The 27,162-nt window shown below is 38.8% G+C and overlaps 1 protein-coding gene across 1 annotated transcript in view; it reads left to right on the plus strand.

The window, feature by feature from the left end:
• Positions 1–2,350: 2,350 nt before the first annotated feature.
• Positions 2,351–27,162, plus strand: part of LOC129841951 (NLR family CARD domain-containing protein 3-like) — a 268,945-nt gene continuing 244,133 nt past the window's right edge. Inside the window, exons 1-3 of the mRNA XM_055910318.1 lie at positions 2,351–2,401; positions 14,684–14,782; positions 23,743–23,859. Coding sequence (XP_055766293.1) covers positions 14,700–14,782; positions 23,743–23,859 — 200 coding nt within the window. The 5' untranslated portion in view covers positions 2,351–2,401; positions 14,684–14,699. The remainder of the gene's footprint in view (positions 2,402–14,683; positions 14,783–23,742; positions 23,860–27,162) is intronic.

A 27,162-nucleotide genomic window follows, 5' to 3' on the forward strand; every position in this document is an offset into this window, starting at 1 on the left:
TCTACATGTCACTTGGTCCCCATCTGTGAGTATTGTTTTTGGTTATGGTGTTTGAGTGTTTGTTTGATAAGGGGGTAACCAGACAAGTTGCCCTTGGGCTACACTACCCGTAGTTAAACATTGTTAAAAACACTAGTTAGAACTGGGCGGACCACCCCCTGTATTTTTGGTTAGTTAGTTAGCTGTTTGTGAAGTAGGCTAGTCTAGCTTAGGGGTGTTTTTGAATTATTATTCTTTCATTCCTTGGGTCCCGCTCAGCCCCTTTTCCTGCTCCCCCCATTTACCGTGTGTTTATAAATAAACATTTAGTGTTTGACGGTAATTAAGTTGTCTGTGGTTATTTTTGTTCTCACTGTTACGTTGTCACTAAAATAAATTGCATGAGTTGTGTTACGGATCCCATTACCATCACCCCTAGATTGTCGGGCCAAAGGGATTCGTAACAATGATACAGTAGTAGTCTACAGAACCCAAGCAGCATGTCAATATGATACAGTAGTAGCCTACAGAACCCAAGCAGCATGTCAATATGATACAGTAGTAGCCTACAGAACCCAAGCAGCATGTCAATATGATACAGTAGTAGCCTACAGAACCCAAGCAGCATGTCATTATGATACAGTGGTAGCCTACAGAACCCAAGCAGCATGTCAATATGATACAGTAGTAGCCTACAGAACCCAAGCAGCATGTCAATATGATACAGTGGTAGCCTACAGAACCCAAGCAGCATGTCAATATGATACAGTAGTAGCCTACAGAACCCAAGCAGCATGTCAATATGATACAGTAGTAGTCTCCAGAACCCAAGCAGCTTGTCAATATGATACAGTAGTAGCCTACAGAACCCAAGCAGCATGTCAATATGATACAGTAGTAGCCTCCAGAACCCAAGCAGCTTGTCAATATGATACAGTAGTAGCCTACAGAACCCAAGCAGCATGTCAATATGATACAGTAGTAGCCTACAGAACCCAAGCAGCTTGTCAATATGATACAGTAGTAGCCTGCAGAACCCAAGCAGCATGTCAATATATGTATTATAATATATATCTCCACCTAGTCTATTAGAGGTCTATATGTATTATAATCTATATCTCCACCTAGTCTATTAGAGGTCTATATGTATTATAATCTATATCTCCACCTAGTCTATTAGAGGTCTATATGTATTATAATCTATATCTCCACCTAGTCTATTAGAGGTCTATATGTATTATAATCTATATCTCCACCTAGTCTATTAGAGGTCTATATGTATTATAATCTATATCTCCACCTAGTCTATTAGAGGTCTATATGTATTATAATCTATATCTCCACCTAGTCTATTAGAGGTCTATATGTATTATAATCTATATCTCCACCTAGTCTATTAGAGGTCTATATGTATTATAATCTATATCTCCACCTAGTCTATTAGAGGTCTATATGTATTATAATCTATATCTCCACCTAGTCTATTAGAGGTCTATAATAAACTCCTCTATGAAGATGTGCTTATTATCACATATAGTCCTGTTTTGCGTAGCCTATTTGAAGGTCAGTCGACAATATAATAAGCTATAATAAGTTGTTCCCTGTTACAAATGGTAACAGGAGCCCTGATCAGACCAAATAGTGGTAACACTGTATCAGCCCCTTCTAAACACCCTAAATAGTGGTAACACTGTATCAGCCCCTTCAAAACACCCTAAATAGTGGTGACACTGTATCAGCCCCTTCAAAACACCCTAAATAGTGGTGACACTGTATCAGCCCCTTCAAAACACCCTAAATAGTGGTGACACTGTATCAGCCCCTTCAAAACACCCTAAATAGTGGTAACAGTTGTCGTGTCTTTGCTATGATTAAATTGAAGACTTATAGTTTACATCAAAGATTCTTGTAATTAGTTATTACGCGATCAACTGATTAATAACGTAACTAATTAACTATGAATTCGAGGGCACCAGAGAAAGTAGTCAGATTACAAAGTTATAATTTCCCAATATAACCTTTCAGATATTTTCAAATCTGATCAATAGTCTTCTGATTAATAATTTATTAACTTTACCTCACGTTAGTCTCATTCCAAACGTCGTAAATTGTTGGTTATCTGCACGAACCCAGTCTTCACTGAGTCATCCATACATCAATTGTCTTAAATCATTTATTTATTACTAAGTAATTCACAGAAATGCATAAACAAACAAACTTAAAATGGTTACATGAAATGATGGGAGAAATATGCCCTAGTGGGCTGAACCGGCATGGCGGCTTGTTAGACAAAAGGGAAAATTGGGGGTCGACCAAGAAGTCACTACAAAAATGGGGAACAGAAAGTAAAGTTGTTCTTTTGGAAAGGATCCATTTTGAGGACAGAGCAGAAAACGCGAAATGGAGAGAACTGACAAATAAAGTAAGTATTTCTGAACAATAATCTATTCTAAAGGACAGAGTAAGAGAATGAATACCTGGAATGAGATATTACTAGTTAGTAGAACTGCTACTTGAGCTGAGTTGCTGACAGACAGCAGTTTTCAAAGTGTAAACTAATCAGTAGGCCGACATGTTATCAGTAAAACGTCTGGTAAAGATGGTGGAGGAGCTTTTCAATTATATGGTTTTATGTTTATCTCAGGGTTTCTCAATCCTCTTGTTCTTACCAGCACTTACACACCTGATTCAACTAATCATCAAATATTTTAAGACAGTTTAATATTTGAGGCCTACAAATGAACATTCACAAATTAAAACATTTTGGGTTTGTAGGCCTGCTTACAATTAAAGTCCAACAGTAACTCACATTTTGGAGGAAAAAAACACAGCTAAACTTGGTTTCCAGTAAATTATATGTTTATCTAAAATAATGTAAGAGAGATGTCTTGAAGAAACGCGTCTGGGTTTAGAACTCTGTGTCTCAGTGCGCTGCAACAGTGGGAAGTTCGTTTTGCATGGCCCGGTGCTACAGGGGAGTGGACATTTATTTTAAGGACCAATGGAACGGTATTAAATGCGAAACTCTGCTCACCCGGGGAGACGGGCAATGCAAAACTAATTCCCCCAGTGACCGTTACTTTATTTCCTGATATGAAATGTAAAGTAACTTTGTAGCCGACGCAGTTCCAGAATGTCTGTTGAAACTGTGTCTCATATGGAACGTTAGAACAGTGGTGGAAACAGAACTCAGTTCTCAAACTGGAGTCAAAGGAAAGATTCCTTCATAGAAGATGACTCAAGTAAAAGTAAAGTCACCCAGTAAAATACTACTTCAGTAAATGTCTAAAAGTATTTGGTTTTAAATATATTTTAGCATCAAAAGTAAATGTAAAGTAGTAATAATTTAATATTCATTTTATTAAGCAAACCAGGCAGTACAATTTTCTTGTTATTTTAATTTACGGATAGCCAGGGTCACACTCCAACACTCAGACATCATTTAAAAACAAAACATTTGTGTTTAGTGAGTCTGCCAGATCAGAGGCAGTAGGGATGACCAGGGATGTTCTCTGTTTAGTGAGTCTGCCAGATAAGAGGCAGTAGGGATGACCAGGGATGTTCTCTGTTTAGTGAGTCTGCCAGATCAGAGGCAGTAGGGATGACCAGGGATGTTCTCTGTTTAGTGAGTCCGCCAGATCAGAGGCAGTAGGGATGACCAGGGATGTTCTCTGTATATTGAGTCCACCAGATCAGAGGCAGTAGGGATGACCAGGGATGTTCTCTGTTTAGTGAGTCTTCCAGATCAGAGGCAGTAGGGATGACCAGGAATGTTCATTGATAAGTGTGTGAATTAGACCATTTTCCTGTCCTGCTAAGCATTCAAAATGTAAAGAGTACTTTTGGGTGTCAGTGAAAATGTATGGAGTAAAAAGTACATAATTGTATTCATGAATGTAGTGAAGTATAAGTTGTTAAAAATATAAATAGTAAAGTAAAGGACAGATACCCCAAAAAACTACTTAAGTTGTACTTTAAATTATTTTTACTTAAGTTCTTTACACCACTGCATTAGAAGATAGATAAATGTGTTGATTTGAAGGAAAGACGGGCAGATTCTGGTAGGTAGGCTACGAACTATTATAAAGTTAGGTCGTCGTCAGACATTCAACAGTCACAGTAGGTTTGAGCTACAGTATGATCACTAATCATGCCGACCAACCTGATGGTCTCTGTTGGAAATGTTGTGAAAAGTATCTGGCCTCGGCTATAAATATCTGGCATTACTCATCTCATATGTATATACTGCATTCTATACTATTCTACTGTATCTTAGTCTATGTATTACTCATCTCATATGTGTATACTGTATTCTATACTATTCTACTGTATCTTAGTCTATGCATTACTCATCTCATATGTATATACTGTATTCTATACTATTCTACTGTATCTTAGTCTATGTATTACTCATCTCATATGTATATACTGTATTCTATACTATTCTACTGTATCTTAGTCTATGCATTACTCATCTCATATGTATATAGTGCATTCTATACTATTCTACTGTATCTTAGTCTATACCGCTCAGACATTGTGACCAATTGTTAGTGGAATTAAATAATTCCTACAATATACTCATTAATTAAATTCAATCTGTCTATTTATAAGAATTTGTAAGATACTTATTAACATAAAATAGACAGGATACAGTCATATTAAAATTAGATAATAGTGTTTATTCTCGGAGCAAGCTCTCATTTGATCATAAACACAGACTTAAATACAATATATGATGTCATAGGTTACAGAATGCGTCTCATTGTCCTAATCAAATAGAAAACAGGTTCAAAAGTTCATTCTAACCTCACAGGGCACTCACATGAAAACACCATATAATCATTTATCCTGAAGGCTCACTATAATTGATTACCACTTGAGCAGACAACTCAAGATAATGAAAGACCTAAAAAGTGACCCACAGCCTTATCTAAACATCTCAGGGCTAAGTTGGGTCAGTTCAACCAGAGTTGAATGACCCTTTCTGCTTACTTTATAACCCACAACACAAATCTCTTTTCACCAGGCATGCAGAGTTCAATTTGTTTATAGTTTTATCTAAAGCTAGAATATGTTTTAACTATTTATTAACAAAATTCCTAACAATCCACCCTAAATAACAAAACAATTCATAGCTACATATCAAAAGATCATATATAAACTTAAATGTTTATACAAGAATAATACCAAACCAATATATGTATTTACACTCCATCAATGACTGTTCTAACTTATATCAGAATTGTAACACTTCTATTAGGATTTTCGTTACAATCTTCATTAAAGAAACAGTCTATACATTGAAACATGTAACCGTCTAAATTCTCTAAACATCAAATACAGTCTCGTCCAATCTCGGTTCCTCATAATTAAAAGATCCGGAGTCGTTTTCCACTAGATCCGGGCCCATACATTCATCCTTCCACTGGTCAGAGCTTAGAATTGGTCCATACTTCATCATCTGTTGTGTCATCGATTTCTCCAGAATCCTGGAAATGAGAACTTTCACACACGGAATCAAACCACATCCACACAAAACTAATAGTCACACATGTGAAGATAGCCCATAACACAGTAATCATGACATTTTTCCATTTCCCAAACTTACTGTCGAACCAATTAGTCAGAAAAGTATCCACCCCTGAGGTCACTGCCAACTCGTGAGCTAGGGTGGTTAAACCTGCCAAGGCCTTGGTCACTGATCCATCCAGAGCTGTGTTACTTGGGATAAACGTACAGCACATCGACCCGAATAACACACAAACCCCACCCTTTTCTGCCAATAACATATCTATCTCGATTCTATTCTATTCTGCCAAGCCATTCATTACATCTCTGGTATAATTGATCTAGTCCACATTTTTATTGAGAGTGGACCACTAGAAAATACTTGACTCTAATCCTGCTAAGATCTAATTCCTCGCTTTGAATTGGATCTGAGTAAGGGTAAAGAGCATGCCTAACTGCACTAGTGCACAACTACCATTCCAATTGGTAGGAAGGTTAGGTCACAGCTTCATACCTCCACACTCTAAACCTTTTCATCTGCCAATCATGTCCCTCATTGTCTTCTCGGTTGTAACATTCTCAGTCCTCTTGCATGTACTGACTTCCCCTACTTCCCATCCGTGTGTTATGTAGCGATCCATAAAATCCTGTCACTGTGAAAGAGAAAATCTGGATGTAATCGGCACCTGGGGACACATATCACAGATCAATGCAACTGTCATAGTTCAGCTTCCTGCCCTCTTGAACCGCTTTATCATACAGGCCATTCCATGGGTGTAGCAATTCCATCAAATGGAAAGGAAATGAGTATGAACTGAGGTTTTGCTGAGGCATGCCTAACCATAGGTTAGAATCCCATAACAGTTTCCACCTCAATCACTTCCTTAAAATCTTTCATCTAAACCATCCACATCGGCCTTGGCTCTGGACAACTCTACGGTCAGTATTTGCTTTGTCTAGGGCTCTGCTTGTATTCTGGCTGACTATCATCTGCTCTAACTTCTCGTATTCGGAATGGCACTAGGTTATCAACTGAAACCCTTACTTTCACTACTCTCCATCTTCTTCCATACTGGGTATGTAGATTTATGTATCCCTCTCTCATGATGTGAGCTATAACCTGTTTCCATGAACTACACAAGGACTTGCATAGATGTCTTCCACAATGGCTGCTCTTAGTCCTAAACTTCCAAGGAGTCAGAGGCCCCATTTGGTCTACATAAAACTCCACTGAGACTTCCTTCCCAATCCCACTCTCACTTCCTGTTTATCCAGATCAAGTGATCTCTTATGCTTGGTTAATACAAAATCCTCATTGTCTAACTATGTGTCAATATTACCCTCTGGCCTTCTTGGGGTTCATGGTGTATCAGGAATATGGCTCCCACAACCAGACAGCTCAGGATGGACCGCCCACCTATAAAGCCCCACCCTCTCCCAGAGAAAACATCATCAGCAAGAAGCCAGACACACTTTCACTTCTATGAACAAACACAGGAATGGAATGACGGGGAAAAGGAAAATCTTTATCCGAGAGATGGCCCCCAGAATTCTGTTAATTCCAGTTCTCCTCTCGGACACTGTGCTTGTTCGACAGTGTCAATGTGTCTTACCCTCCCTTAGTGTGATATGAATCCGGGTAGCTCTTTCAGCTAGCTGTTACCAGGAGTCCTTGGTATGGTCCCCCCAACAGGCCTCAGGGACTGGATTGAGTGACTTCACCTGTAATTCACCTGTAGTGCATAAAACCTTGGACATACAGGTTTGGTTAAACAAACAACCTCATGTAATTAACAATACTTCTTTCAATATCTGCTTGTTTAGCTAGATTTTTTTTATTTATTAGTTTATCATCCAATAGGCCACATCCTATCCTAGACCAACACTTACCCATCCCCCCTTGTTACCTGGCTCTGCCAGTAACAACCTTGCCTAACCTAACCAATGACTTAGGTAAAATTAGTGTAAATCATCCTTATGTCTGACATTATCATGTAGGAACGCCCCTTTCTTTCACCGCATTTCCAATTCTCCCTTGGGCGTCCATTCATATCTATCCTTTTCCAATTCTCTGTCAAGTGACTTATCTACTTTAAAAGGTATCTGTGCTGCTTATATATGTTCTTAAATATATATATATTTATTGATTTAAACCGTAACCCTTTTCTCACCTACCTTATTTCACAGCCTACCTTGCTCATGTCCTGGTCCCCCCTCTCCACTCTGCTCTCAAACCTTCAAGATCTCAACAGTGCGTGGCAGACCCCTCTGTATGCCTTTTTTCTCATAATAGTCAATAACAACTATGTGTTCCATCCAAATATTAACTAAGTGTCTCACTGTTTTGGCTTTATCTAAAATCATGGACTTAAAAAAACAACATGTCTTATAGTGTCAATCTCTAAAGTCCTTACATAACCTTAATCAAAACTAAAATCAATCTCCATCCAAATATTAATCCCAAATGACCACAAATGCATTATCTTCATGGCCCTCCCCTGAAGCTGATCAGACTTCAAGAGACAGCCATGATAAACGTCAAAGGTTATACCACCCCTGTATAGTCATGTTCCTAGACATTTTAAAGAACCCTTTATCCTTAAAATCAAAAAAATTCACTTGTGTAATTAAAACTCAGAAGATAAAAACTCATAAAACTCCATATGTGAGCATGCCCCTTTAAAATACCTTTGCACTAAAACAAATAGTCCTAACAAATGTTTTATGTGTGTATATTTGCAAACCTTAATGAAAAACAAAAACCTTTCAGGCCCTTTCCAATTTGGTCGTTTATGGCCTCAATCTCACTCCTCAATCTCTCCCCAAGATAATAGTCCCTTTAAACATTCAAGAAGACAATAAAACTCGCACTCTCCCAGGAAAAACACAAAGCCTAACTAGCATTCACTGTGCTACATCAATTCAGAAACTCAAAAGTGAACTATTAACCAAACCTAATGATAATTCCTCTTTACCTCAAATCATTAATCATAAGTTTTAAACAACGTCAATGTATATGTGTACTTAAGTGAACATGCTAGCCTTAGATGCAATTAACCTAATATTTATTATCCAAACGTATTACTTTTTTCCTCTGTCGCAAATGTCGTACATTTCTCAGTGTAAGAAATCAGTAATTTAATCCCAGGTATTTAATAAAAATGTAACGTATTTTCCCATGGCTCCTTCAACTTACATATTTTAGATAACTTCCATCCGTCCCGGAAGAAGGAATTCTACTTAAACACACCAGAATACAATGTTTATAATCAATAACCATCAGAATCCATTTTTACTATGTTTTACGATTCAGACATTCAGATCTCCCTTCACACAGGTGAATATAGTCCAATAAACACCATAAATCAATGATGCCCACCTAGCGAATCTGTTGCTAGTTTTTAGCATCTTTACTAACTACCCTGACGATTTACAGCTACTTTTAAAAATGTATCTGGAAATGTTTATCAACTTCTGAAAAGTGACTCAAAAACATAATGGACGTATTTCCCTTCTAAATGTCACAAACACTTTTCTCTGCCACACCCCAGTCACAACATCATTGCCGTGGCGACAAAAGTGCCTTGTGAGTGATGTCATCAACATGCGCTCATCCTGTCTCCATGCCACAGCGACTTTCAACGAATTGCACAATCATAGTTGACTGATTGTAGCAGCAGTTTTACGGGTTCGATAAACCAAACCCAATTTATCACAAATGTTGGAACTTGTATAGAACTTACAACATCAATCAACATCTCCCAATCCAAATTGTACTTCCAGAAGTACAGAAAAGAGTGGGAGTCCGTCCCTAAACTACTTTCAAATTCATTTGAGTAACGTAAATGTGTATTCAACGTAACGACGCAGTTTTGTGTTATCACCATACAATTAAGTCTCTCTTCATTATTATTTTAGAATTCATTAGAATTTTGTAACTATCTCTTCCTTGATTCAGCATTTTAATTACGACTATATTCCCAATACATTATTCAAACATATAATTTAGGCAAAAGACATCGTCTTGCATCGAAATTCGTTTTGTTATTTTATTTATTTTGATAAATCAGTCACTCAATTTAACCTAAACAATCCATTAAAATAGTTCAATTTATATCTTATACAAACACTAGCGACCGTATTTTTCTGGACAACCCATATAATTAGTTTAATTACAATCAAAAACTCTGAATTTAGCAAAAGCATTAACCGGGAAACGAACCCGAGACTCTCGCGTTCCAGGCGAGAATTCTACCACTGATCCACCAAAGCTATGTAGATAACAAAAACTTATTCGCATTTAAGCCCACTTTACATGTATCTGTATTCGTAATTCCAATTCCGAGTCAACAAAATATCCTAATTTAAAAGCTCAAGCCTTTCCTCAGTGAGAATTCCCATTTTTCTCGCTTTCGTTGTTTCTCGACTCTCTCTTATTCTCCCGATAGTCGCGCCTTACCTTTCCCTTAGTTAAATTACAATCTCGGTGATTGTGTCCAATCCTGTCACAATGTTTGCAGGGAGTGTTACACTCCCAGGCGAAATGTCCAGTTTCATTACAATTAAAACATTTTCTATTTTTCTTTTGACTCACATTACTATTACCCACTTTTCTCGACTTCTGTTATCGCCCTCTACTCTTTTCCTAGCTTCCGAAAGCCAGACTCTAGCTGTGTATAACCCCTGTTTATTCTGCTTCTTTTCATCCTCACCACCCTCCTTATGTATCTGTTTGATAAGCAATTCTAGTTTTTCAACATTTAGCCTACCATCAAATTCATAATACTTACTACATTTTAGACAGAATTCTAAATTCCTCTTATCTTTCAGTTCCATTAAACGCTGGTCTCCCGTTAATACCGGGACCTCCTTGGAGGATTTACTACCCATTTTTGATAAATCCTTGCCTTTACTAGTAGTTATGGTATTATCACCTATCCATGTCTTTCTATTTATTTATTTATTTCTCTATGTGTGTGTTACTACTTTTACCCAAGTTATAATCTATGTGTATGAATTTATATGATTCTCTTCCTTGGAAACTTTATCTATAGCGTTGTTATCGATCGGACATTAGATCTCACTTTTAACTATCAGTTATTAGCCAGGGGACTTACTTCCCTGGTCAAACTCTGGTTGTATTTATCCAATCTCACTTCGCTATATTAAGTTTCCCTCACATTCTTTTGGATATTCCCTTTCAGTATTGAATAGGATCAGTTATTCCGTTCGCCTAGGATTACCCTGCCTTCTCACCAAACCGAATTTATCCTCACCTGTTTTAATATCCCTATCCGCTATATTTCATAGTCAGACTACGTCCCCCAGACAGATAGACTATTTAGGTTAAAACTTTATTTGGGTATGTCTTTTGAATTAATGGCTGTCCTATTTGTACAAAACGACCGTCCTATCTAACAACACTTACTATATCCTCCCTAAATAATCCTTACGGCTTGCAAGGCCAGGATCATTTAAGGCAATATTTTTTTTTCGGTCATGCACCCACCATAGGTCTTTTCGGACCTATAACAACTTCCTTGTATTTCGGTCATACAAGTAACACACAATATGTTTGGAATATCCGAAGCTACTATTATTGATAAATGCTAAACACGTTTAGAATTTAAAATCAAAGATAACTTACATCATACCCCCCACATTCGAGAATAAAGACTATTTACCTTCGTCTTGCAGACTGGGAAAAGCAATGCTGGTTTGATTCCGTCACCGTCTCTGTCTACCTCAGATATATATATATACCGGCCTGTTGTTTAACCCCAATTCAGAGGCCAGGACTTTAAATAACGGTTCTTGACCCGCCCGTGCACGGTTTTCGGCTAATATCTTCGGATGACAGAGGCAAAGTTTGGAAATCCACTCGAAGGACCAATTGTTAGTGGAATTAAATAATTCCTACAATATACTCATTAATTCAATTCAATCTGTCTATTTATAAGAATTTGTAAGATACTTATTAACATAAAATAGACAGGATACAGTCATATTAAAATTAGATAATAGTGTTTATTCTCGGAGCAAGCTCTCATTTGATCATAAACACAGACTTATATACAATATATGACGTCATAGGTTACAGAATGCGTCTCATTGTCCTAATCAAATAGAAAACAGGTTCAAAAGTTCATTCTAACCTCACAGGGCACTCACATGAAAACACCATATAATCATTTATCCTGAAGGCTCACTATAATTGATTACCACTTGAGCAGACAACTCAAGATAATGGAAGACCTAAAAAGTGACCCACAGCCTTATCTAAACATCTCAGGGCTAAGTTGGGTCAGTTCAACCAGAGTTTAATGACCCTTTCTGCTTACTTTATAACCCACAACACAAATCTCTTTTCACCAGGCATGCAGAGTTCAATTTGTTTATAGTTTTATCTAAAGCTAGAATATGTTTTAACTATTTATTAACAAAATTCCTAACACCAATACAATTTGATTTGATTTAGATTAGGCTATATACAACAATAACATTTGATTTCATTTGATTTAGATTAGGCTATATATACTACCTGACCAAAAGTATGTGGACACCTGCTAGTCGAACATCTCATTCCAAAATCATAGGCATTAATATGGAGTTGTTCCCCCTTTGCTGCTATAACAGCCTCCACTCTTCTGGTAAGACTTTCCACTAGATGTTGGAACATTGCTGCGGGGACTTGCTTCCATTCAGCCACAAGAGCATTAGGGAGGTCGGGCACTGATGTTGGGCGATTAGGCCTGGCTCGTAGTCGGCGTTCCAATTCATCCCAAATGTGTTCGATTGGTTGAGGTCAGGGCTCTGTGCAGGCCAGTCAAGTTCATCCACACCGATCTCGACAAGCCATTTCTGTATGGACCTTGCTTTGAGCACGGGGACATTGTCATGCTGAAACAGGAAAGGGACTTCCCCAAACGGTTGCCACAAAGTTGGAAGCACAGAATCGTCTAGAATGTAATTTTATACTATAGAGTTAAGATTTCTCTTCACTAGAACTAGGGGGCCCGAACCATGAAAAACAGCCCCAGACCATCATTCCTCCTCCACCAAACTTTACAGTTGGCACTATGCATTCTGGCAGGTAGCGTTTTCCTGGCATCCGCCAAACCCAGATTAGTCCGTCGGACTGCCAGATGGTGAAGCGTGATTCATAACTCCAAAGAACACATTTCCACTGCTCCAGAGTCCAATGGTGGCGAGCTTTACACCACTCAAGCCGATGCTTGGCATTGCACATGGTGATCTTGTGTGCGTCTGCTCTGTCATGGAAACTGATTTCTTGAAGCTCCCGACAAACAGTTATTTTGTTGACGTTGCAGTTTGGAACTTGGTAGTGAGTGTTGCATCCGAGGACAGACCATTTTTATGCGCTTCCGCGCTTGGCGGGCCCTTTCTGTGAGCTTGTGTGGCCTACCACTTCACGGTTGAGCCGTTGTTGCTCTTAGATGTTTCTGCTTCACAATAACAGCACTTACAGTTGACCGGAGCAGCTATAGCAGGAATTTGAAGAACTGACTTTGTTAGAAAGGTGGCATCCTATGACTGTGCCACGTTGAAAGTCACTGAGCTCTTCAGTACTGGTCATTCTACTGACAATGTTTGTCTATGGAGATTGCGTGGCTGTCTGCTCGATTTCATACACCTGTCAGTAACGGGTGTGGCTGAAATAGCCGAATCCACTAATTTGAAGGGGTGTCCACATACTTTTGTATATATAGTGTAGATGCTCTGTCCTGCTACTGGTAGGTCTATAACATTATGTGAACTGACCTGAACAGGTTTAGACTGGTCATCTATGATATGTAGGTTATATACAGTACATTCTCTGTCCTGCTACTGGTAGGACTATAACATTATGTGACCTGACCTGAACAGGTTTAGACTGGTCATCTATGATATGTAGGTTATATACAGTACATTCTCTGTCCTGCTACTGGTAGGACTATAATATTATGTGAACTGATCTGAACAGGTTTAGACTGGTCATCTATGATATGTAGCTAAGGTATAGACCTTGATCTGCATATCACTAACAAACTGCTATTATACATTATAACCTAGCCTACTTTACATAATATAACATCTACATATCACTAACAACCCACTACTATACATTATAACCTAGTCTACATTACATAATATAACATCTACATATCACTAACAACCCTCTACTTTACATTATAACCTAGTCTACTTTACATAATATAACATCTACATATCACTAACAACCCACTACTATACATTATAACCTAGTCTACTTTACATAATATAACATCTACATATCACTAACAACCCACTACTATACATTATAACCTAGTCTACTTTACATAATATAACATCTCTTACTTGTTGCAAATAAACTTTCTGAATGGATCAATGATTTCCCCCTCAGATCAATCATGTCCGTTTTAGCCCTTCTGTCTACATTCTCAGATACATTTAGAAAAGAACAGATTGAAATACAATAAATAGCCTACTTTCTGACCTTATTTCCTTTGTTTAGTCTTTATTTTGTTGGTCAAGACGTGAGTTGGGCGGGTATAGTCTATGTTTTCTGTTTCTATGTGGGGTTTCTTGTTTGGCCTGATATGGTTCTCAATCAGAGGCAGGTGTTAGTCATTGTCTCTGATTGGGAACCATATTTAGGTAGCCTGTTTTGTATTGTAGGTTGTGGGTTATTGTCTATGTTACGTTGCATGTTAGCACATTGTTATTATAGCAGTCACGTTCGTCTTATTTTGTTTTGTAAGTTTGTTTAAGTGTTAATTAAAAAATAGAAGAATGTATTCAAACCACACTGCGCTTTGGTCAGACGAGGAGGATTACGACGTTCGTGACATAGTGTGAGACATGGCCTTATGTTGCTGTACTGTCTAGAACTACCTTAACAAACAGTGACTTATTATTATTATTATTATTATTATTATTATTGTTGCTGTACTGTCTATAACTACCTTAACAAACAGTGACTTATTATTATTATTATTATTGTTGTTGCTGTACTGTCTATAACTACATTAACAAACAGTGACTTATTATTATCATTATTGACAGTTACCATGGAGATGAAATGTCACAACTACATGTTCATGTGATGCATTAAATCACCTGACTGTTTCTATGTCTGTTAGTAAATGTTTCATTTCTCAAAGAGATAATGACATGCTGGATCTCTGTTTAGGGGTCAGTGCTCTAAAATGAGTCTCTCTGGGGAGAGAGAGGAGGGGGGCCCTGCCTCTAAAATGAGTCTCTCTGGGGGACATGACACCAAAGCTAAGAGGTAAGATGACAATTTTATGAAGATTTGATTAAGTTTATTTCCAAAATAAATAGCTTTTTTAAGATGAATGCACTTCCTGTAAATCACTCTGGATAAGAGCATCTGCAAAATCAGGGGTTCTCAATCCGGGGTCTGTGGAGGTACTGCAGGGGTTCTCAATCTGGGGTCTGTGGAGGTACTGCAGGGGTTCTCAATCCGGGGTCTGTGGAGGTACTGCAGGGGTTCTCAATCCGGGGTCTGTGGAGGTACTGCAGGGGTTCTCAATCCGGGGTCTGTGGAGGTACTGCAGGGGTTCTCAATCCGGGGTCTGTGGAGGTACTGCAGGGGTTCTCAATCCGGGGTCTGTGGAGGTACTGCAGGGGTTCTCAATCCGGGGTCTGTGGAGGTACTGCAGGGGTTCTCAATCCGGGGTCTGTGGAGGTACTGCAGGGGTTCTCAATCCGGGGTCTGTGGAGGTACTGCAGGGGTTCTCAATCCGGGGTCTGCAGAGGTACTGCAGGGGTTCCACGGTACCCTGACTACTCGTTGCAATGTTATACATTTGATAGAATTTTCACGACACGACCACTTTGCCTACTCTTAATTATTGCCTAATATAATGGAATGCATATTTTTTTTACAATTTCTGATTTCTGATTACAAGCAGAATTTTGACAATATTACCGTTATATCAACACACTCTTCACACCCGTTTAACAACTCTAAATATCTTTGGCATAGTAGCATCAAGTCCCTTGCCAATAATGTTGCCTACAACGTTGCAACAATGTTCATTTACATCTAACACATATTACACCTTAGATAACTTCAATTGCCCAATTTATAGCCACGCCCAATTTAGGATTATTTTTTAACAACGTGATGTTGCGCTCCAAAGGGAGAACTTGAAATAACATGATGTAGGTTATTAAATAATCAAAAGAAAAACGTGTTTATTATACACTCTTAGAAGAGAAGGTTCCTTATAGAACCAAAAAGGCTTCTATCACTTCCTTAATATATGGAATCACTAAAAATTATAAAATTGATAAAATTATATATTTTTGGGCTCAGTGAAGAAGAGCCTCTCGAGTTCTGATCAACGAAAGGTTAATGTTTTGAGGATATGAACCCAGCAGCCCTCCAGTGGTTAGATCAATTCCGCCTGATTTTTCCAGGGCCCGGCCCGGGATTCGAACCAGCCACCTTTCAGCCAAACGTCATTTGAATTAGCATTTGAACCATATTTGTTTTCAGAAAAAGGTATACAATCAAAACAAAACACATGTCCTGTTCTTCAAGATGTGACTGATTTAAACAGCCTGAATACATGTTTTAATGAAGAAATTACACTCTTTTGACGACTTGTTGTTTCTTAATGGCTGCTGGGTAATTTGATATGTATCTAAATCTTTGTTTGTAGGCATCGAATTGAGCGAATGCTGCGCAGGTTCACTGAGTTACAAACCAAATGGACAGGTCTAGCTAATTGATTTGTAGATCTGACTCAGTTTCTACCTCAGATTATGAGCCTAGCAGGTGTTGTGAATGAGTTATGTAGTACCCACAGAAGGCCAAGAGAGCTATAAACCCATACTGTTTTTTGCCTTACAAACCTTAAACCTAACAATCAATCAAATGTATTTATACAGCCCTTTTTACATCAGCAGATGTCACAAAGTGCTATACGGAGACTCTTACCCTATGTATAACCTATTTTAGCCTTAACCCTAATTCTAGGGCCCTTTTATGATATTTATTATTGCGAGGCAGAACACTTGATAAACAAGCCAAATTAGTTCTATTTTTCAAATGTGTTTTTGAACTGGGTGACCTGGAAACCTCTATGTGAGAGTCCAGCAATTGGAAATTGGAATGGGATAGAGGTGGCAGGTATGAAACTGATCTAAAGAATTAACAAGACATATACACTTTATTTCTCAGCTGACTCACCAATGTCCCCCCAATTGTACAAAATAACATGGCAACTTACTGGCACCGAGCGAACCATATACACGATGGGATCGTGTGGAATTTCATATTGCGTCTGGCGGTGTTTCGGGCAAATTTGATGGCAACTGCCATATTGTAATTGAGCTGTGTAACACCCCAAAAATCCTATAGTGGGCGAGTGAGTTCTATGTTAATTTTTCATAGGCCTTTTGTAACACAAGTCAAAACCCAAGAGTCAAATTTTGAGATTTTGAAAATTTTGGCAAAAACTTATCACCCCCTTAAAAAAGTGCTTTCTGGACCGTTTTTCGAAATTCTTTCGAGTTTTATGTTAATTACACATGTGTAAGCACTGTATGAAAATACTTTTGTCAAATTCTATTAACATAATATTTTTGACATATTTATTTGGACTTAAGGAATATGTTTTGTGCATTTTGGAATGTGATTTCATAGGAAGTCAAAAGTCAAAAGTCAAAAATGTCAAAAATTTGGAAAAAACGTATCACCCCCTTTAAAAAAGTGCTTTCTGGACCGTTTTTCGAAATTCTTTCGAGTTTTATGTCAATTACACATGTGTAAGAACTGTATGAAAATACTTTTGTCAAATTCTATTAACATAATATTTTTGACATATTTATTTGGACTTAAGGAATATGTTTTGTGCATTTGGAATGTGATTTCATAGGAAGTCAAAAGTCAAAAGTCAAAAATGTCAAATATTTGGAAAAAACCTATCACCCCCTTTAAAAAAGTGCATTCTGGACCGTTTTTTGAAATTCTTTCGATTGTTACGTCAATTACACATGTATAAGAACTGTATGAAAATACTTTAGTCACATTTTACTATCATCATTTTTTATAAATGTTTACTTGTACTCAAGGAATATGTTTTGTGGTATTTGCAATCTGATTTAATATGAAGTCAAAAATGTGAATAGATTAGAAAAAACTTGTCACCCCCAAACCTCCATAAATCACTCAGGCCAGCACCCATTGATTTGGGGCCGTAGTATAGCGTTCCCATGGACGTCTGGATGACACCTAAAAGCATTTAAAACCGTTTTGAAAAATGACGGCTGGTAACCCAAAACATGAAAAATATATATTTTTTACTTTTATTGGAAACCTCCTTAAATCACTCAGGCCATTGACTCGAGAATAAAAAACAAAAAATATTTTCCAGAAAAAAAAACAGAATATTTTCTGACTTTTTTGGAAAACCTCCATAAATCACTCAGGCCAACACCCATTGATTTTTGTCCGTCGAATAGTGCTCCCAGAGCGGGTATGGAAGTCCGGATGCCCCCTAAACGCAATTTCATCCAGGGCATCTGGTAACCGAAAAAAAATACCAGGTGCACGAAAAGTTTGGACTTAGAATATTTTTCGAGTTTTTTGGAAAAACTCCATAAATCACTCAGGCCATTGACTCGAGAATAAAAAACAAAAAATATTTTCCAGAAAAAAAAACAGAATATTTTCTGACTTTTTTGGAAAACCTCCATAAATCACTCAGGCCAACACCCATTGATTTTTGTCCGTCGAATAGTGCTCCCAGAGCGGGTATGGAAGTCTGGATGCCCCCTAAACGCAATTTCAACCAGGGCATCTGGTAACCTAAAAAAATTATACCAGGTGCACAAACAGTTTGGACTTGTGTGTGTGTGTGAGCTTTTCTTTGACATCTGTTTCGAGAAATGACTGATTTACAGGTCATGAAGGTTGCCTAATCACACACTTAAAGTTTTGGAAAGATCTGACTTTTTTAACCCTTCAAAACAGCACCTATGACCCCATTTTAAGGCACTTCCGGTTGGCACAGGAAGCTATAGGTAAAGACATATGCTGATCGGGGTATGCTCTTAGAGTCCTGAGTTTTTAGTCTATACGTTAAGAACTGACTGATTTACACAGGGTTGAATGCACTATAAATCACAAACTGCTGGTTGGCTATGGCAAAACACTTTTAGGGTGATTTAACCACTTCCGGTTGCTCCAGGAAGCTTAGAATCAACACAGGTAGACCTCATAGTGGCCTGATGGATTGTTATCAAAGACAGGTTCATAAGACATTCAGAACCCACATAGGCTTCAGGTTGAATTTAGAGGTGCACTCAATGTATTCCTATGGGGCTACATGTCATAGTAAACTGTTTGATGTAAACACCTTCTTTTAACTGTGAAGGGTTAATGCCACACAGTCAAGGTTAGGCTTGCACAGATCGGGAGGACCTTAGGAGTGTTCCTGAGGTAAAATTGTGCTTCTAACCTGAACGGTTCTCTCTCTGTCTCCCAAAAGCAAATCAAATTGACATTGAGGTCAAAGGGTCATTTGTGTCCGTCTTCTTGTAACGGTCGCTGCGCTCAGACCGAGCGAGCTACGGTTAAGCGGGGCATCTCGTTGAACTCGGCACGGCCTGGAGATAATAGTAATGCCATTGCAGGCTTTGTGTGTCGTTAAGCACCGTACTTTTTCACTCCATCCTTGCTTTTTGTGTGTGTGTGTTTGTGTGAGAGAGCTTTTCTTTGACATCTGTTGGGAGAAATGACTGATGACAGTTCATGAGGGTTGTCTAATCACATATATGAAGTTTTGAAAAGTTCTGACCTTTTAACCCTTCAAAACAGCATCTATGACACCATCTTAAGGCCCTTCTGCTTGTCACAGGAAGCTATAAGTAAAGACATATCCTGATCGGGGTATGCTCTTAGAGAATCCTGAGTTTTAAGTCTATACGTTAAGAACTGACTGATTTACACAGGGTTGAATGCACTATATATCACAAACTGCTGGTTGGGAATGGCAAAACACTTTTAGGGTGATTTTATCACTTCTGGTTGCTCCAGGAAGCTTAGAATCGACACAGGTAGACCTCATAGTGGCTTGATGGATTGTCATCGAAGACTGGTTCATAAGATATTCATAACCCACATAGGGTTTATTTAAAGAATGCACGTTACATTTGCAATATGATTCACCACATCATATTGAAAAAGTAACACACACTGTTACGTTTGCAATCTGATTCAACATCACATCATATTGCAAATGCCCGTTAAATTTGCAATATGATGTGATGTTGAATCATATTGCAAATGTAACGGGCATTCTTTAAATACTTTAGAAATGCAAAAGTCAACGGTCTGATGACCTCAGGACGGCCGGGCAGTGATAGTGGTTCATCTCCATCGTTTGTTTTGTGAAATTTCATCATGTCGCTTTTTCCTCATGGTACCTCCCCGTTGAAACATATTGCAAATGGACAAAAGTCAACTAGCAAGTCAGTGTCCAACAGTCAAATAGATACTTTCAGACACCAAACTGATACCGTCTGACTCCAAACTCACTCTTTCCAACTCCTTTAGATGCCAACTATAACATATTTCAGAGCAGGCCCAAAATTCACAGCGCCTTCTATTTAAACCATAATAAAACAAATAATACGTAGTTATGTTCTTGCTGCGGGTCCAGTGCTCACATTATGTTTAGCTCTATGTGAGGCGACCTCGAATCCCAAGTTTCGGCTCGATAGGTCATTCGGTGCCCGAGAAAAACCCTAATTGGTGCTGAAATTCCACTTTTTTCATTGCCTTGCTACGGGGTCCTTGAATGAGCAATCAAAGAGGCTCGTCGGGGTCTGTCTCTGTGGGCCGAGCCGGTTTCAATGCACCTAGTCTTGAGACTCTGGGACTTTTCTAAAGGTCGTCCATTTCGTTGAGGTCAAAATGAATTGAAAACAAGGCAAATACACGATGCATTTTAACAATCCGAGAACCTTCTAGAGCCACATAATTCACCGTGCACAATCGACCTGAGGTCTAGAACAGGTTTGTAAAATTTCAGAACTCTAGGTCGGACGGTTCTTTAAAAGTTGGAACAAAAGTAACTACTGCAGGCACTGTCTGCCTCAGCCCCTCAGTGTGTCCCTCCATCATTTCTGTGTGGGTGTGTATTTTTTTGTTGTTGAAATCTGATGGGATGAATGACTGATTTACAGTTCATGAGGGTTGTCTATTCACATATATGAAGTTTTGGAAAGATTTGACATTTTTAACCCTTCGAAACAGCCCATTTGACACCAGTTATGGCACTTCCTGTTGTCACAGGAAGCTATAAATAAACACATATCATCACTGGAGTAGGCTGTTACAGAATCCTGAGTTTTAAGTCTGTATGTTAAAAATTGACTGATTTACATTGGGTTGAATGCACTATTTCTCTCAAACTGCAGGTTGGCTATGGCAAACACTTTTAGGGTGATTTAACCACTTCCGGTTGCTCCAGGAAGCTTAGAATCGACACAGGTAGACCTCATGGTGGCCTGATGGACTGACATAAAAGACAGGTTCATAAGACATTCATAACCCACATAGGCTCCAGGTTGAATTTAGAGGCGCACTCAATGTATTCCAATGGGGAGACATGTCATTGTAAACTTTTTGATGTAAACACCTTCTTTTAACTGTGAAGGGTTAATGCCACGAGGTCAAGGTTAGGCTTGCACAGATCGGGAGGACCTTTAGAACATTCCTGAGGTCAAATTGTGTTTCTAACCTTAACGGTTCTCTCGCTGTCTCCCAAAAGCAAATGAAATTGACATTGAGGTCAATAGGTCATTTGGGTCCGTTTTCTTGTAACGGTCGCTGCGCTCAGACCGAGCGAGCTACGGTCAAGCGGGGCATCTCGTTGGACTCGGCACGGCCTGGAGATAATCGTAATACCGTCGCAGGCTTTGTGTGTCTTTAAGCACCGTACTTTTTCACTCCATCCCTGCTGTGTGTGTGTGTGTGAGAGCTTTTCTTTGACATCTTTTGGGAGAAATGACTGATTTACAGTTCATGACGGTTGTCTAATCACATATATGAAGTTTTGAAACGTTCTGACCTTTTAACCCTTCACTACTGCATCTATGACACCATCTTAAGGCACTTTCAGTTGACATAGGAAGCTGAACGTGAACACATACCCTCCTTGGGGTAGGCTCTTATATAATATTGAGCTTTAAGTCTTTATGTTAAGAACTGACTTATTAACAGAGGGTTAAATGAGTGTGTGTTACTTCATAAAATCACATAAAATCACAGAATGCTCGCAGAGCTTCGAGACCCACTTTAAAAATGTTCGTCTGAACACACAGCAACTGGATCTGTGAATTTTTAGAGAAAAAAAATCCTCTTTGTGAACATCACCAAACGGTCAATGTACAATTTCTCTTAAATTACGATAGATAAAAGGCTGGTTCCTTTTTTCCTGACACCGTACGCTTATGTACTTTGACGTGAAGCGGTCAAATGGCACCCCACTTTGCGTTTTTGACCTTTAATCCCAGAAAAACGGCCATAACTCAAAAAGCGCAGAGGCCTCGACGCCATCTCGTTCGGGGCCAACCGCCCTTTACCCCGAACCTACGCTCGCCGAGTTTCGTCTTCGAAATATTTTCCGTTCAGGAGAAAAGGCCGCGCTCGTTTGCCCCGTGTTCGTGCGCCTGCAATATGATTTATTTTCCCCCTTGTGGGAAATTTTGAGAAGGCTGAAAAAAGTAAAAATTTTGTTATTTTTATAAAACGGAAACCGAACGTCCGAAACGAATTCCCGGGTGACTTCCCGAAAGAGCTCCCCCCCGCCTTCGCACCGACGCCGTCCGCGATTTTCTGCGACGACGTCGGACGTCAGGTAAGGGACCGTACGTTCCCAATATGAAAATCTTCACCGATCATACGGCTCCCGTACCAGATGTCCCTTAAGGTATGGAAATGAATTAATAACTTTTAATTGCTAAATATTTCCAATAGATGGCAGCATAAGACCACGAAGCATCAGTTATAGGCTACAAGCAGCAATATGATTGACATAAAATAGCAACCACAGACTATATGTCCCATGATTTTCTAAAATGGTCACTCATTACTTTAGTTAACTGTATATCTCGTATTAGGGCTGTGTTGCTTTTGGGAGAGCAAAGAAATAGTGACTATAGCAGGTATTGAACCCCGGGTAAATAATCACTTGTCAGAGCCTCAACCTCAGTAAACATTCATTATAAAAAATCATCTTAATATCTGATATTGTGAGTAAACAACCTCGGAATAGAAAAGACAAGAGTGCGTCTTCCAGCCCACCAATAAATTACATCATTCAACCCTCCCGGTTAGTAAATTTACCTCAACATGCCCTTCGCTTTCACATAAGAACAGGTAATAATAAACATGAATCATCATTATATTACTTCACAGTAATCTGTTAAATGCATTTTCAGTCCTTCCTCTTGCGTTAGCAGTGTGTAAAGGGACAGAAAGAAGCCATACAGGAGTTTTCCTGTGAGGGGGAGTGGTGTTGTATCCAGGGAGAGAACTAAACTAATCTTCTGAAATGTCATTTGTGGTCTTATGCTGCCATCTATTGGAATTATGTAGCAACTGCAGTAGTACTGAATAATGTGTAATTCCTTACTAAAATAGTAATCACTCAGAATTAGAAAATATAAAATTTTCTAGTTCATTTTACCACTTTTTATCACATTTTACCACTAAAATAACCATTTATAGCATAACAAACAATTCAATTGACATAAACCAAAAACACCATACATTTAGTTAATTATAAATATAAACAGCTATTTATTTAGATGGGTGACGTGATCTGCCAAAGTAACAGCCCTGTTGACAAAGAAGAACTCTCAATTTAATCAAATGTAAAAAACACAATTTCAAATGTTGCTACATTTGAAAGTGAGGAAGATATATAGTATTTTGCAAAAAAATATATTATTTGTCTCTCTGAAAATGAAACCATCAAGTGATAGATTTTAAACAAATACATGTCTGTCATTGAACAACCCCATGCAATGATTAGATAGTGAAAAAACACACCAATCCCTTTCATAATATCTTTAAACAATTAAAGCTCATTTACGAACATTTCTGAAAATGGATATATAGCTTTTAGGAATGAAACTCTTCTTCTGTTTCCCCATCTGAGCTCAGAGTAGATGAGAGATGTAATGTTTGTCTCTGTTGTGTTGAAGTCCAATCAAGCAGGAGAGACCAGCCTCCCCTGTTCCCAGCTGTGTGTCCATGAAGAGTGACAAGTCTATGAGTCCTCCTATATCCTTTAGAGAGGGAGACTTTTCTACTGAACAAAGGTAAGAAGAACTCATGGGTCATGGTCAGTGAGTTAAACAACACTGTCTCTAGTCATTTCTCCTCTCCCATTTTCCCTTTTCTTTTTGTTGTTTTCATAATCCATAGGCTAATCCTTTTGACCATTTTCATAGTCCTAAAACAATATTAAACAAACACAACATTCCCTCCCTGTGTGTGTGTGTGTGTGTGTGTGTGTGTGTGTGTGTGTGTGTGTACTCCCTGGATGAGGAGATGTAATCTCATGTTTTGTCCACAGAAACCAACAGGAGAGATCAGAGTCAGAGATTCTCAGTGGTCAGTCTTCCCAGAGTCATCAAACAGACCTGGCCTCCATATTCAGTGTATGTGGTCCTGTTATGTACATTTGTTTTTGTTTACCTCAAGTAAAGTTGATCTGTCAATCATTCATTAATGTGTTAATGAGAAAGCATTTATTCTCTGGCTTAACTTATTTACTTGATTTATTTCAGCTGCTTGAAGAGAATATTATCACATTTGTGAAGAATGAGCTGAAGATGTTCAAGAGGATTCTTAGTCCAGAACTCCCAGAAGACTTTGAGAGTCAGAAGCAGGATAAGGAAGTGGTGGATGCTGAAGATGAGAAGCAGGAGAGCAGTGCCAGAGAGGGGGCTCTGAAGATCACACTGCACGTCCTGAGGAAAATGAACCAGAAGGAGCTTGCTGACACACTGGAGAAATGTAAGATCTGTCTGCCTCATGATGAATGCTGTTTTATAACATTTAAAAGCTGGAGCTAAAGTACAGCTAAAGTAGCTGTGTAACTCAATGATATTGTAGCAGCCTTAACACAACACCTTGTGACCTCATCAAGTAGCAGCAGGGATGTGTTGTGGTGATTCATTTAGAGAGAGAGAGAGAGACACCATTAATAATACCATAAATAATACCAATAATAATATAATCAGTCACAACTGTCTGTAATGCATTATGAAAACATTTACACATTTTTACAGTCAGTTAAGAGAATAAATTATTATAATGTAAAACTTTATAACAGTCCTACAATACTGTAGTCATTAAAACAGACATAATATTAATATCCTCTGTGTTATTTCTAGATTCAGATGAGCTTGCTGTGATTTGCCAACGTGAACTCAAATCTAATCTAAAGAAGAAGTTTCAATGTGTATTTGAGGGGATCGCTAAACAAGGAAACCCAACACTTCTCAATAAGATCTACACAGAGCTCTACATCACAGAGGGTGGAACAGGAGATGTCAATAATGAACATGAGCTGAGACAGATTGAGACAACAACCAGGAAACAAGCAAGACCAGAGACTGCAATCAAATGTAACGACATCTTCAAACCCTTACCTGGACAAGACAAACTTATCAGAACTGTGCTGACAAAGGGAGTCGCTGGGATTGGAAAAACGGTCTCTGTGCAGAAGTTCATTCTGGACTGGGCTGAAGGAAAAGCAAATCAGGATGTCCAATTTGTATTTTCATTCCCTTTCCGGGAGCTGAATTTGATGAAAGAGGACAAACACACTTTGATTGAACTTCTCAATCACTTCTCAATGGAAACCAAACAATCAAGAATCTCCAACTTCAACAAGTACAAAGTTCTGTTCATCTTTGATGGTCTGGATGAGTGCCGACTGCCCCTAGACTTCCAGAAGAACAAGATCTGTTGTGACGTCACAGAGTCAACCTCAGTGGATGTTCTGCTGACAAATCTCATCAAGGGAAATCTGCTTCCCTCTGCTCTCCTCTGGATAACTACCCGACCTGCAGCAGCCAATAAGATCCCTTCAGGGTGTGTTGACCAGGTGACAGAAGTACGAGGGTTCAATGACCCACAGAAGGAGGAGTACTTCAGGAAGAGATTCAGTGATGAGGACCTGGCCAGCAGAATCATCTCACACATAAAGACATCAAGGAGCCTCCACATCATGTGCCACATTCCAGTCTTCTGTTGGATTTCTGCAACAGTCCTTGAACACATGTTGAAACATGAGAGAGAAGAGATGCCCAAGACTCTGACTGAGATGTACACACACCTTGTGGTTTTTCACACCAAACAGAAGAATGAAAAGTATCTAGGGAAAGAAGAGACAGGTCCACACTGGAATAAAGAGAGCATTCTGTCACTGGGAAAACTGGCTTTTCAACAGCTTGTGAATGGCAATCTGATTTTCTATGAAGAAGACCTGAAAGAGGCTGGCATTGATGTCAGTGAAGCCTCAGTGTACTCAGGATTGTGCACACAGATCTTTAAAGAGGAATGTGGGCTGTACCAGGACAAGGTGTACTGCTTTGTTCATCTGAGCATTCAGGAGTTTCTGGCTGCTGTATATGTGTTCCTCTCATTCATCAACCAGAATGAGAATCTAATGGACAAACTGCAAACAAAATCCATTAACTTTTCTTCGCTGTTCAGAGACAATGCTGAAGTTACTTTCTACAAGAGTGCTGTGGATAAAGCCTTACAAAGTGAGACAGGAAACCTGGACCTTTTCCTCCGCTTCCTTCTGGGCCTCTCACTGGAGTCCAATCAGAAGCACTTACGAGGTCTACTGACACAGACAAGAAGCAGCTCAAAGAGCCATGAAGAAACAGTCAAGTACATCAAGGAGAAGATCAGGGAGAATCCCTCTCCAGAGAGGAGCATCAATCTGTTCCACTGTCTGAATGAACTAAATGACCATTCTCTAGTGGAGGAGATCCAAAGCTACCTGAGATCAGGAAGTCTCTCAAAACCCAACCTGTCACCTGCACAGTGGTCAGCTCTGGTCTTTGTGTTGCTGACTTCAGAAAAGGAGCTGGATGTGTTTGACCTGAAGAAATACTCCAGATCAGAGGAAGGTCTTCTGAGGCTGCTGCCAGTGGTCAAAGCCTCCAGAGCTACTCTGTGAGTACATAACATGCCATATAAAAAGTAATCATCAGGAAGAAATATTAAGTTTAGAGACAAATATGTATTATAATATGTATATAATATTATATATAAAAACAAATTCCCAGTTTATAGAAAATGATGTACATAATCCGTATATAATTTTATGTTGAGAAACAGGTTGAATAAATGCATTGATGTTTACATTAGTATAACATTATGACCATACAATTCTAGGAGATGGAAGATGAATCTATATGTTGTTTGAGAGAATAAACCAAATGCATCTGCCATTGTCCTTCTACACTACTGGTGTTAAATTAACAGTGTGTTTGTGAAGTCATGATGATCTCTTTGTCAGGCTGTCAGGCTGTGGAGTCACAGAGGAAGGCTGTGCTTCTCTGGTCTCAGCTCTGGAGTCAAACCCCTCACACCTGAGA

The sequence above is a fragment of the Salvelinus fontinalis genome, unplaced genomic scaffold, assembly GCF_029448725.1.
Source record: "Salvelinus fontinalis isolate EN_2023a unplaced genomic scaffold, ASM2944872v1 scaffold_0004, whole genome shotgun sequence".
In the NCBI taxonomy this organism is placed as follows: Eukaryota; Metazoa; Chordata; class Actinopteri; order Salmoniformes; family Salmonidae; genus Salvelinus; species Salvelinus fontinalis.